Source organism: Nerophis lumbriciformis, linkage group LG38 (assembly GCF_033978685.3).
Source record: "Nerophis lumbriciformis linkage group LG38, RoL_Nlum_v2.1, whole genome shotgun sequence".
NCBI lineage: Eukaryota > Metazoa > Chordata > Actinopteri > Syngnathiformes > Syngnathidae > Nerophis > Nerophis lumbriciformis.
The window spans coordinates 24,590,360-24,603,977 of record NC_084585.2 but is presented as its reverse complement, the minus strand read 5'-3'; the positions used below and the strand labels follow the sequence as shown (position 1 = coordinate 24,603,977).

General features: G+C 41.1%; 2 protein-coding genes across 3 annotated transcripts in view; both read left to right on the top strand.

Annotated features, from left to right (window-relative positions):
• The first annotated feature begins 1,126 nt into the window (after window positions 1-1,126).
• Window positions 1,127-7,860, top strand: LOC133578251 (G-protein coupled receptor 61-like). The gene is made up of 2 exons (XM_061932527.2): window positions 1,127-1,522; window positions 2,575-7,860. Exon 2 carries the CDS (start codon window positions 2,782-2,784, stop codon window positions 4,168-4,170), a length of 1,389 nt encoding a protein of 462 aa, XP_061788511.2. The 5' UTR covers window positions 1,127-1,522; window positions 2,575-2,781; the 3' UTR covers window positions 4,171-7,860.
• A 2,110-nt stretch (window positions 7,861-9,970) lies between these two features.
• The window catches only part of ampd2a (adenosine monophosphate deaminase 2a), an 89,051-nt gene continuing 85,403 nt past the window's right edge, over window positions 9,971-13,618 (top strand). For both annotated transcript variants that reach the window (XM_061932523.2, XM_061932522.2), the window contains exon 1: window positions 9,971-10,083. The gene's annotated coding sequence lies outside the window, so the exon portion shown is untranslated. The remainder of the gene's footprint in view (window positions 10,084-13,618) is intronic.

The window sequence follows — 13,618 nt, the reverse complement described above, 5'->3', positions numbered from 1 at the left end:
TGGACTACAGGCAGGCCAGTCTAGTACCCGCACTCTTTTACTATGTGTTTGATGAGCATTCCTCAACTTTATCAGTATTTATTGCCACCTTTCCCAACTTCTTTGTCAGTGTTGCTGGCATCAAATTCTAAAGTTAATGATTATTTGCAAAAAAAAAAACATTTATCAGTTTGAACATCAAATATGTTGTCTTTGTAGCATATTCAACTGAATATGGGTTGAAAATGATTTGCAAATCATTGTATTCCGTTTATATTTACACCTAACACAATTTCCAAACTCATATGGAAACGGTATTTGTAAGTATCTCAAAGGGCTGCACAAGCCACAACGACATCCTCGGCTCAGATCCCACATCAGGGCAAGAAAAAACTCAACCCAATTGGATACAATGGGAAACCTTGGAGGGGACCCCCCCACCCCTCCTCCCATAGCGCCTCATCTGTGGTCACCTAATAACCTCTCCACGCAGGAGAGGGGGGAAGAGCAGAAAAAAAGACGGCAGATCAACTGGTCTAAAAGGGGTCTATTTAAAGGCTAAAGTATATAAATGAGTTTTAAGATGGGGACTTAAATGCTTCTACTGAGGTAGCATCTCTAACTGTTACTGTTAGGGCATTCCATAGTACTGGAGACCGAATAGAAAACGCTCTATAGCCCGCAGACTTTTTTGGGCTCTGGGAATCACTAATAAGCCGGAGTTCTTTGAACACAGATTTCTTGCCGGGACATATGTTACAATACAATCAGCAAGATAGGACGGAGCTAGACCGTGTAGTATTTTATACGTAAGTAGTAAAACCTTAAAGTCACATCTTAAGTGCACAGGAAGCCAGTGCAGGTGAGCCAGTATAGGCGTAATATGATCAAACTTTCTTGTTCTTGTCAAAAGTCTAGCAGCCGCATTTTGTACCAACTGTAGTCTTTTAATGCTAGAAATAGGGGGACCCGAGATTTAATGCAATACAATATTATGCTAGGTAGAATAAAGCAAGATAATATATAAATGTCAAGAAAAATCTTACTGTATGACTCAGTGTAAATGACATTTACTTGTAGTGATGATGAATATTAAGGATGTTTTGTATATAATCATAATTATAATTGACGTGTTCAAAATATAACAAAAATGCTTTATTGAACTGTTATTAAAGGTGTATAATAAAGGCAGTGTTCCTACCAGGCGACTTTGGGACCATGCGGAGACAGCAGTCTGACGGTCCTCCCCTCTTCCCATCTCTGCAGCCTGTGAGCGGAAGTAGGAGGAGAGAGGTGACGGGAGGGGGAGATGAGAGTGGGCTGCCTGCTATCTTTTGCATACACACACACACACATACACACATTTCCATCAGCATCCTTTGGATGGAACCACGCCACAGCTGTAGTCAGCCAGGATGCACAAAGCAAAGAGAGGGCCGGCGGCCGCAGGTACATGACGGTACATGGAGCCTCGCCGCTGGGAGATGCACCACAATTTCATCCTTTATCCAAACCCACAGCAGCAGGAAATGTTCTCATTCAGGTACATCATGATATGGTTTCCCCTCCTCCATTATTTGCCTTGGTTGCTTTTTTCCTCTGTTAGGATTATGATGAATATTTGGTATTTTACACAGTGGGTGTGATGTATTAATAATGATTACCATATAACTGAGTGGGTGGTAAGACATGACTAAAGCAGGCAAGAATTAATTAAACAGCATTCTTTTTTTTGCCTGAATTTCTACTATTATCAACATAAACAGACAGTTATGTCATCTTAAGGCTAATGTCTTCATTCACAGCAGTTGCTCTGTAGACACACCTGTATGTGCATTCAATAGAAAGTCGAATATATGACCATCAACATACTTTATGGAGACTACCTTCTTCACAGTCTATTGATATCCAAAACAAGCGATGCTCAGTTTTGTTTGGGATTGTCTATCAATCTAATAATTGGTTCAAAAATAATTGTCTATTTTTGAGGTTGTATGTAACAGTAGCGAGAGTTGTTTACGTACTTTGTATTTTGTCCAAACTATTTGTACTATATCATTGTGTCGCTCAAGCGAAGTCTCCGAATGTTTGATGACGGTCTAACTTTTTAAGGCTTCACTACACATCCCAAAATGCACATTGGAGCTCTGACAATTATCTGTCGGTTAGCTACAGATTTGTTTGCTAAAATTTTGATGATTTAGGGTTTTTTTCAGTGAAAAGGATAAGCTAGCATGATGTTGTAATGTTAGCATGTTAGCTCTCACACCCTAAAGTTTGTCTCCTTAATGTAACATTGTTGTATGTGATAAATAGCATCTTCAATGTTGTTAGACAGAGTTACAGTGTTTACGTGACAAGTGAATAAAGTACACAATAGGTCTTTCTATAGAAAAAAACAACAGTTGATTAGCGTAAAGGCTACAAACACACAAAGTGAAAGCAGTTATAAACTAATTCCTGCATTAAAGTTACATTTTGGACATGATATTGTAAAATAAGAACTAGCATATTACGAGACCTTTAAGCGAGTTGGTGCATCTGTTGAGTGATTTTACTTGTTTACTCATTGTTTATTGTCCTGTCATTCCTCAGGGACAATGGTGTTGGATGGCCGATATGAGGAAATCGTGCATGAAAACGATTATTAAAAAGCTCCAGAACCTCAGGATATCCTCGTAACTTCAGGGCAGCTTCTGACCTAATTTCCCAGCCACTATCCTCTGGCCGTACTTCCTGGCAGTGAAGGATGGGTGATGGGTCAGTGACGGACCCTGTCTGCCCGCCTCATCGCACCCTTCAATGGAGCCAGCGTGGAACTCCAGCCGTCCGCTTGCACCGCTCCCGCCCAACGCATCTACCTCAACCGTGGCTGAGGGCTGGCCTCCCTCCCAGTGGCTAGCCCTGGTAGCCATGCTGCTCATGGATCTGCTGGCTGTGGTGGGCAACGCGGCCATCATGGCAGTCATCGCCAAGGTGCCGCAGCTTCACAAGTTTGCCTTCGTCTTCCACCTGTGCTTGGTGGACCTGCTGGCGGCCCTGGTGGTGATGCCCCTAGGCATGCTCTCCAGCAGAGCCTTCTTAGGGGAGGCGCTGTGCCGGAGTTACCTCTTCCTCAGCGTCTGCCTGGTCAGTGCCGCCATTCTGTCCATCTCAGTCATTAACGTGGAGCGCTATTATTACATCATCCACCCCATGCGCTACGAGGTGAAGATGACCGTGGGCTTGGTAGCGTCGGTGCTGGTGGGGATATGGGTCAAAGCCTTGGCCATGTCTGCTTTACCGCTGCTGGCTTGGCTTCTGCAAGGTGCAAGAACTCCCCTCCTGGATGGTAGTGGAGGAGGCGGGGCGGTCCCGTCTCCTGGTCCTACTCAGGGTCACCGCCGCTGCTCGTTGCACTGGACAGGGGGCGGTTCAAACCGTTTGGCGTTCATGGTCCTCTTCACACTGCTGTACTTCCTGTGTCCTCTTTTAGTGATATTTGTTGTGTACTGCAACATGTTCAAAGTAGCCCGCGTAGCCGCCATGCACCACGGGCCTCTACCCACTTGGACGGACACGCCTCGCCGCCAAAGATCAGAGTCACTTAGCAGTCGTTCTACGATGGTCACTAGCTCCGGGACTGGGACAGGAAGGGAGACCCCGCAGAGGTCCTTTGGGGGTGGAAAGGCGGCGGCGGTTTTGGCCGCTGTAGGCGGGCAATTTCTTTGCTGCTGGCTGCCCTACTTTTCTTTTCACTTGTACTCTGCCCTGGCCGCCAGCCCGCCTGCGGCGCTGGCCTCTCTGGAGGAGGCGGTCACCTGGATCGGGTACTTCTGCTTCACGTCCAACCCTTTTTTCTATGGCTGTCTCAACAGACAGATCCGGGAGGAGCTGGGCAAACATCTGCCTTGCCTGTTTCGTCGAGCCGGGATGGCGGAGGAGGACAGGCTGGCCAGCCGCGAAGGCTCCATCGAGGAGAACTTTCTCCAGTTTCTTCAGGGTACTGGCTGCAACGTAGAACCTCAGAACTCGCACAGCACCTCCAGTCCGAAGGGGGAAACTTGCCGGCCAGTCCCTCAGTCCCAAGCGCCTGAGACAGCACAGCCGCTACCGGTTGATTTCCGCATACCTGGACAAATTGCAGAGGAGACGTACGAGTTCAGTGATACAGAGCCGGCAAAAAACAATCACATATGTACTGACGATTAAATCTAATTTATCATTTTTGTGATCAGGGGTAAACACACTGACTACAATATACGCCGATTAAACGACCACATGCACAATTGAATGAAATCCAATGGGACAGGGGTGTCCACAGTGTGGCCTGGGGCCCTTTGTAGATATTAAAGTAAAACACTTCCCGCAAACTGAAAACATCCAGAATTCCCCTAAATCGGCACCTCGGAACCAAAATAGCCGATTTCTTACTCTTTGCTCAAGCCTTCATAAAATTTAAGTTGCCGGAATATAATAAAAATATTAGTAAAGAATAGACAAAAAAGGTGACTCTGCCCTCTTCAAATTTTCAGTGGAAAAGTTTAAGACACCCTTGCAATAAGAGTAAAAATATGAGAACTGTCTCTGAGCATGGTGCAGTTACATCCCCGCTCACCCTGATAATAAGCATACAGTATATTTATTTTAAGGCCCAAGCAGGTTTATTTTTTGTATTGTCTCTCATTAGAGGGGTGCAAGCGTATCTAATATTGAGGCCAGTCTACAGTTGTTGCACTTTGTCTCATCAATTTTTGGACAATCCGTGAAAATGAGGATACAATTACACAGAAGCGTTTGCTACATATCGTTAATACAATTCAAAAAGGCTGCATTTTCGCTCAGCTCTGTACAGTAAATTGACATTGATGTTAGTATTATTTATATTTCCTTTATAAAACTGAGAGGCTTGTCTCTGATTAGTAGCGTCATCTCTGTGAATTAAGAGCTACTTTGTGTTGACGTGCCGCCTTTTAGGATATATTAATACCATGTTGATTATTTGTAAACCATTCTTTCCTCACTAATAGAATTCGGTGGCCGACCGCAATGTCCAAACACTCCAAACACATAAATGATCAAAAAACTAAAACACGCAATCAGCATGAAACAAATTTAAGGGGAAAATGCTGCAATGACAAACACTGCTAGATCCAAAAGCAGCAAGTGTCAAAAACCACACACAAACCCCCAATATAACCATGCAACAGGAAGTCAGGCATGCTACCAGAAAGTTAAGCAGGCTGCCAGTAGGTTAACCATGCTAAGACAAATTAGGCAGGCTATCAGGAAGTTAACCAGGTTACCAGGAAGCTAGCCAGACAACCAGGAAGTTAATCAGGCTACTACAAAGTTAGCCAGACTACCAGTAGGTTAATCAGGCTACCATGATGTTAGCCGGGCTACCAGAAAGTTAACCAGGCTACCAAGAAGTGAGCCAGACTATCAGAAAAAGTTAGCCAGGCTCCCAGGAAATCAACAATGCTACCAGGAAGTTAACAAGGCTAACAAGAAGTTAGCTAGACAACAATGAGCCTGAATACCAGGAAGTTGGCTAAACTGCTAGGAAGTTAACCAGTCTACCAGGACATTAGCCAGACTATTGAGAATTGAGACAGACTACCAAGAAGTTAGCCAGGCTATTAAGAAGTTAGCCAAACCACAAGGGAGTTAACCAGTCTACCAGGAGTATACCAGGAAGTTAGCCAGACTATTGGGAAGTGAGACAGGCTACCAAGGAATTAGCCAGTCTACCAGGAGTGCCAGAAATACGGGGAAATGTGTGTTTAAATACCGAAGATGTAATATTGTACTGAGCAGAGAGCTCAAATCAAATCAAATCAAATCAACTTTATTTATAAAGCACATTTAAAATTTACCACAGGGGTAGTGCTTCACAAAGTGCATTTGCGCCAATATCTTTAAAGACGGAGATCCCAAAGGCCTGGCTGACTTCCTGGTAGCGTTGTTAATTATCGTCTGGCTAACTTCCTAATAGCCTTTCTAACTTCCCGGTTGCCTGGCCAATTGTTGTCTAGCTAACTTCCTTGTAGCCCGACTAATTGTTGTGTAGCTAACTTCCTGGTAGCCTGGCTAATTGTTGTCTAGCTAACTTCCTGGTAGCCTGGCTAATTGTTGTCTAGCTAACTTCCTGGTAGCCTGGCTAATTGTTGTCTAGCTAACTTCCTGGTAGCCTGGCTAATTGTTGTCTAGCTAACTTCCTGGTAGCCTGGCTAATTGTTGTCTAGCTAACTTCCTGGTAGCCTGGCTAATTGTTGTCTAGCTAACTTCCTGGTAGCCTGGCTAGTTGTTGTCTAGCTAACTTCCTGGTAGCCTGGCTAATTGTTGTCTAGCTAACTTCCTGGTAGCCTGGCTAATTGTTGTCTTGATAACTTCCTGGTAGCCTGGCTAATTGTTGTCTAGCTAACTTCTTGGTAGCCTGGCTAGGTGTTGTCTAGCTAACTTCCTGGTAGCCTGGCTAGTTGTTGTTTAGCTAACTTCCTGGTAGCCTGGCTAGTTGTTGTTTAGCTAACCTCCTGGTAGTCTGGCTAGTTGTTGTCTAGCTAACTTCCTGGTAGCCTGACAAGTTGTTGTCTAGCTAACTTCCTGGTAGCCTGACAAGTTGTTGTCTAGCTATCTTCCTGGTAGCCTGGCTAATTGTTGTCTTGATAACTTCCTGGTAGCCTGGCTAATTGTTGTCTAGCTAACTTCCTGGTAGCCTGGCTAGCTGTTGTCTAGCTAACTTCCTGGTAGCCTGGCTAATTGTTGTCTAGCTAACTTCCTGGTAGCCTGGCTAGTTGTTATTTAGCTAACTTCCTGGTAGCCTGGCTAATTGTTGTCTAGCTAACCTCCTGGTAGCCTGGCTAGTTGTTGTCTAGCTAACTTCCTGTTAGCCTGGCTAGTTGTTGTCTAGCTAACTTCCTGTTAGCCTGGCTAGTTGTTGTCTAGCTAACTTCCTGGTAGCCTGGCTAGTTGTTGTCTAGCTAACTTTCTGGTAGCCTGGCTAGTTGTTGTCTAGCTAACTTCCTGGTAGCCTGGCTAATTGTTGTGTAGCTTACTTTCTGGTAGATTTGCTAATTGTTTTCTAGCTAACTTCCTGTTAGCCTGGTTAATTGTTGTCTAGCTCACTTCCTGGTAGGCTGTCTAATTGTTTCCTAGCTAACTTCCTGTAAGCCTGGCTAATTGCTGTTCTTTTTAGTTTTTGGATGGTTTGGACTTTGCTACAAGTTTGATCCTCTCGGCCACCGTAATGATGCCTCATTCTGCAACTCAGTCAGGCAGACATACTGAAAATCACACACTTTGTATCCATATGCATTGCTCTGATTTACTTTCTCACTGCTACTATTTGTTTCATGATGTTGAGTCCCCTACTGCTAAGGACACATATGTTGAGACTCAATGCTCTCTCGACACAGTATTTCTTTTTTTATGTGTTAAATGACAAGTTTGGTGAATTTACGTTTGTGTTTTGTGTGTATACTGCAAAACCTTTATTTGCTTTTCATCTGTAAGTGTTTTGCATTCGATTGCAATGTTTTGTTTGACCTGTCGCTGCCTTCTTTGTGAGATAATCACCATGGAGGAGAAACGTGCTTAGTTTCTTTCCCGCGCTGTCATACATCAGGTATGATAAATATGATAACTATACATGCAGAGATGATCAACAAAAGCAGGTGCTTTATTAACATGGATACAGGGTAATTAAAACATTTTGTCGTTTAGGAGCGGAGAATCGTGTGTGAGTATATTGCATCGTGAATGATATGGAGCGTTTATAGTAGTTTTTTTTAATGTATTGTTTAAAAAGGAATTAATTACTTGCACTGTTCTGCAGGATTCTGAACGTGTGTCGAAAGTGCGCGGATGGAAGTTGAGTCGGTCAAAGATAAAGTTGTAATTAAAGAGTTTCTATGTTTGTAAAAGAACTCTGAGGTGTTCTCATCATTTGATGTAAACTACAATATCCCACTATAATGACTTTGATTTTCTTTTCTCAAATCACAATACAATTGAGAGTAAACTAGGATATACACTATATTGCCAAAAGTATTTGGCCACCTGCCTTGACTCACATATGAACTTGAAGTGCCATCCCATAGGGTTCAATATGATGTCGGTCCAGCATTTGCATCTATTACAGCTTCAACTCTTCTGGGAAGGCTGTCCACAAGGTCGCGGAGTGTGTTTATAGGAATTTTCGACCATCCTTACAAAAGCTCATTGCTGAGGCCAATGCCCAACTCCTGAAAAACAACCCCACACCATAAGACCTGCAGTTCATTGCGGGGAAACGTGAATTCCAACATGTTTTCATGTGACATTCTGAAGATCCGCTCCACTGGTGGTCGTAGTGTAATGATCTGAGAATGTATGAGTGCTGTCGACACTGGAGAAACTGTGGTTAATTGAGTGGAGGGGAAACATTAATTCCAATGTGTCCTGTAACATTCTGAAGATTCGCTCTCATAGTGGTCGTAGTGTCATGGTCTGGGGATGCATGAGTGCTTTCGGCACGGTTTATTGAGGGGAAACATGAATTCCAACATACACTGTGACATTCTGAAGAGCCGCTCTTTTGATGGTCGAAGCGTCATGGTCTGGGGATGCATGAGTGCTGCCGGCACTGGGGAAATGACGGCTTTAGGTAGGGAAGCATTAATTCCAACATGTACTGTGACATTCTCAACATCTGCTCCCAAGGTGGTCTAAGCGTCATGATCTGGGGATGCATGAGTGCTGCCATGACTGAGGGAACTGTGGTTAATTGACGGGAAACATCAATTCAAACAAAACGTGTTTGATGCACAAATAATTGAATGTCAATTTCTTATGCTGCATGCTGTTAGACTTCATTAAACTCTAGATGCAAAAAGAAGCGGATGATGCTTTGCGTCACAATGTCACAGTACAAGGTGGAATTCATGTTTCCCCTTAATGAACCGCAGCTCCCCTAATTGCCGGAAGCCCTCATGTAGCCATTTTCCAGGCCTGGGCAATTATTTTGACTTGGGGGGCCAAATTTTGAGAAAAAAAATGACACCCAGAATGTACATGAAAATAAAGAATGTGTGATTTACAATATCTACAAACCCCGTTTCCATATGAGTTGGGAAATTGTGTTAGATGTAAATATAAACGGAATACAATGATTTGCAAATCATTTTCAACCCATATTCAGTTGAATATGCTACAAAGACAACATATTTGATGTTCAAACTGATAAACATTTTTTTTTGCAAATAATCATTAACTTTAGAATTTGATGCCAGCAACACGTGACAAAGAAGTTGGGAAAGGTGGCAATAAAAACTGATAAAGTTGAGGAATGCTCATCAAACACTTATTTGGAACATCCCACAGGCGAACAGGCAAATTGGGAACAGGTGGGTGCCATGATTGGGTATAAAAGTAGATTCCATGAAATGCTCAGTCATTCACAAACAAGGATGGGGTGAGGGTCACCACTTTGTCAACAAATGCGTGAGCAAATTGTTGAACAGTTTAAGAAAAACCTTTCTCAACCAGCTATTGCAAGGAATTTAGGGATTTCACCATCTACGGTCCGTAATATCATCAAAGGGTTCAGAGAATCTGGAGAAATCACTGCACGTAAGCAGCTAAGCCCGTGACCTTCCATCCCTCAGGCTGTACTGCATCAACAAGCGACATCAGTGTGTAAAGGATATCACCACATGGGCTCAGGAACACTTCAGAAACCCACTGTCAGTAACTACAGTTGGTCGCTACATCTGTAAGTGCAAGTTAAAACTTCCCTATGCAAGGCGAAAACCGTTTATCAACAACACCCAGATTTCTCCAGATTCTCTGAACCCTTTGATGATATTACGGATTTGCAAATCATTGTATTCCGTTTATATTTACATCTAACACAATTTCCCAACTCATATGGAAACGGGGTTTGTACAATAAAATGGTTGGGCGAGATCTGTCAGTCCCCATGGCAATTATTATCCAGTGACATTTCTCTGCGCTGCAGTGGGAGGTGGGTGGAGGCTGTTCTATTGGGTGTCCTTATCTGTGTGACTTCTCCAAATGTATTACAGTTCAAAGCCGCACCTCCTGACATTTGTTTGATTTGAGCCCCAGCTCAGACCTGCTTATGTGAGTATTCACTGGCTTCCATTGCTATATTTCCATATCGTGTGCTTAAATTGCTGAAGAAATGTGCAAAACATTAAGAAATGTTAAAGAAATGCCATTGAAAGCGGTGGCCTGTAATATAGCTAAGAGAGGCTGTCGTGTGAATGCTGCAGTCGTACAAAAGGGGAAAAAAAGAGTAAAGTTTTCAAGTCAGCGTTGTTTGGTACTGAGCGCGCGGAAGGGCAAAGGCCAGTGAAGCTGGAGTGCTATTATGCAAGGACGGACTGCAGAGTGTGTGGGTGCGTGGCAAGCGTGAGAAGGCTGCAAAGAAGCTTCTCAAGAAACAAGGGTGCAAGAAGTTGATTATATGCAAGCTCATTTGATAAGCTGATAAAGTATGTGGAGTTTTCATTTGTCAACCTCACTAAAACTACTTGACCAATCTCCACTATTTAACTTACAGTTGACCTTTATTTACTACTGAGTGGAGGAATAACAATGACAAAATTCTGAGGAAAACACATTCTTCGATTGAGGCAGTGTTTCGTACCCATAGTGGCCCATTGTGGGGCCGCAAAAAAAAGATGTGTTCCGTATGGGCCGCAGTGGTACTCAGTTGTAATACACTTTCCAACCACTTGTGGCAGTAATGACATGTTACAGAGAAGTTTCTTACGCACAAAAATAATGACCAAAGCTGTATTTTCATTTGCAATTGCACTTCACTTGTATATTTTATTATTTATTATCAATTTGGTTAGAATGTATTTATCTTAGCACTGTGTAATTGTATGTAAATGTATTTTTAATTTCACTTTTGCAGTATATTTGACTAGTATTTATTTTTGTATTCAGCCTGACCTAAACCTTGATAATATTCTCTGTGATCAACACATGCTTTCATATCATATGGCAAGGTTTATCCTGTTAAACAGTAGATGAGATATACTTATTTAATACCATTAAAATCAAGAGTGGCATTACTAATTCAGTGTTAGTATTTGTGTAAAGGAAAGTATAGGAAATCTCAAATGAAGTAAAACCACTCATTTTTTTATACCCCTGACATAAACGCAACCGAATGCTATACCGTCATAAAGTGGCCTTTTTTTAACCATATATTTTATTACGATGACTTACTGTCAAAATGTGCACATGTGCTATTATTATTATTTTTGTAATGACAGATACACAACATGGTGGCACTGTTATTACTATAACTACTTGACCAATCTCCACTAAATGTTGGGCGTATTTAACTCACAGTTTACCTTTATTTACTACTGAGTGGAGGAATAACAATGACACAATTCAGAGGAAAACAGTCGATTGAAGCAGGGTTTCTTACCCATAGGGGCCCATTGTGGGGCCACAACCGCCCACTAGAGGGCCGCTAAAAAAAATGTGTTCCGTATGGGCCGCAGCGTGTACTCAATTGTAATTAGTGTTGTCCCGATACCAATATTTTGGTACCGGTACTAAAATTATTTTGATACTTTTCGGTACTTTTCGATACTTTTCTAAATAAAGGGGACCACAAAAAATTCCATTATTGGCTTTATTTTAACAAACAATCTTAAGGTACATTAAACATATGTTTCTTAATGTAAGTTTTTCCTTAAATAAAATAGTGAACATATTATACAACTTGTCTTTCAGTAGTAAGTAAACAAACAAAGGCTCCTAATTAGTCTGTTGACATACCGTATGCATTAACATATTGTGTCATTTTCCATTCTATTATTTTATCAAAATTATTAAGGACAAGTGGATGAATTATTCATCTACTTGTTCATTTACTGTTAATATCTGCTTACTTTCTCTTTTAACATGTTCTATCTACACTTCTGTTCAAATGTAATAATCACTTATTCTTCTGTTGTTTGAGGGTGTTGGACCAGTACTTTTCAGAGGCAGTATAGTACCGAATATGATTAATTATACTAATACCGGTATGGCGTACAACCCTCGTAGTAATACACTTTTCCATCACTTGTGGCAGTAATGACATGTTATAGGGAAGTTTCGTACGCACAAAAATAATGACCAAAGCTTTTCATTTTCACTTTACTTACTATCTATTTGGTTAGAATGTATTTATTTTAGCACTGTGTAATTACATCTAAATGTATTTTTCACAAGTTTTTATGAATCCCTTCTTTTGCTGTATATTTGACTAGTATTTATTTTTGTAATCCGCCTGACCTAAATCTTGATGATAATCTTTGTGATCAACACATGCTTTCATATCATATGACAAGGTTTATCCTGTTAAACAGTAGATGAGATATAATTATTGAATACCATTAAAATCAAGAGTGGGATTACTAATTCAGTGTTAGTATTTGAGTATAGGAAATCTCAAATGAAGTAAAACCCCTCATCTTTTTAATACTCCTGACATAAACGTAACCGAATGCTTTACTGTCACTTTTTTTTTTTAAACATAATTTTTATCACTATGTCTTACTGTCAAAATATGTACCATGTGCTATTATTTTTATTTTTTTTGTCATGACAGATACACAACCTGGTGGCACTGTTATTAAACCTCAAAGTCTTACCTGGTCGGATTGACTAGAAATTTCTCACATATGTCTTTTTCCCTCCAGAACATTTCAGTGAATTTCAAATTGTATGACTTTTGGACTGTAAGGGTTCTGATGAACAGTATATGGCTTTTAGGTTCAAAGGTTGACATAAAAGGGTTGGACTTGAGTCACACATTATTACCGAGACATCGTAAATAATCCACATTTGAATAAGGATGCCAAATATTTTAATACATTGATATTTGTTTAATTTTGGCACAAAACCCTTCATAATTAGGCTATATACATGATAGAATCATTAATAATAATAATTACATACTAACCTATGTTAAATTGTGAGAGGCATAAACATATCTAAAAGTAAAAGTGATTAAACAAATATAACAAAATGTTGTAAAGCACACCGGAAGCCCTGAGGAGGGAATGCACACATAATCGACTGTGCTCCCGAGTCAACGCTTTGAATCAAGATAACCATGAAGTAAGACAAGGTTTAAAAACCAAAAACTATTGGTAACGTTATTTAATATAATTTATTGTGGTGTTTCTTTAATCATATGTTAATGTTGTTATTATAATATCCTTAGGCACGAGGCATTAGGAAACAAGAGCTGCTAGTATTAGCTACATGCTAACGATAGCCGAGGCGGAAACAAGCGAGGAATTCTTTGCAACTTAAAAAAAAATTGTTTTTAAATTTTTGATCATTTATAGGTCTTATGTTTAGGTGGTTTAGAGAGAGATGACCTTTTAATTGATTCTTTGCGTTTTTGACATAGGGTTGCCTCCCGCCCCGTAAAATACGGAATCGACCCGTAATTGGGACCGATTGATTGATTGAAACTTTTATTAGTAGATTGCACAGTTCAGTACATATTCCGTACAATTCACTACTAAATGGCAACACCCGAATAAGTTTTTCAACTTGTTTAAGTCAGTGTCCACGTAAATCAATTAATGGTACAAATGTTGAAATGTTGCATTCCGTATTGAACCAATACGGG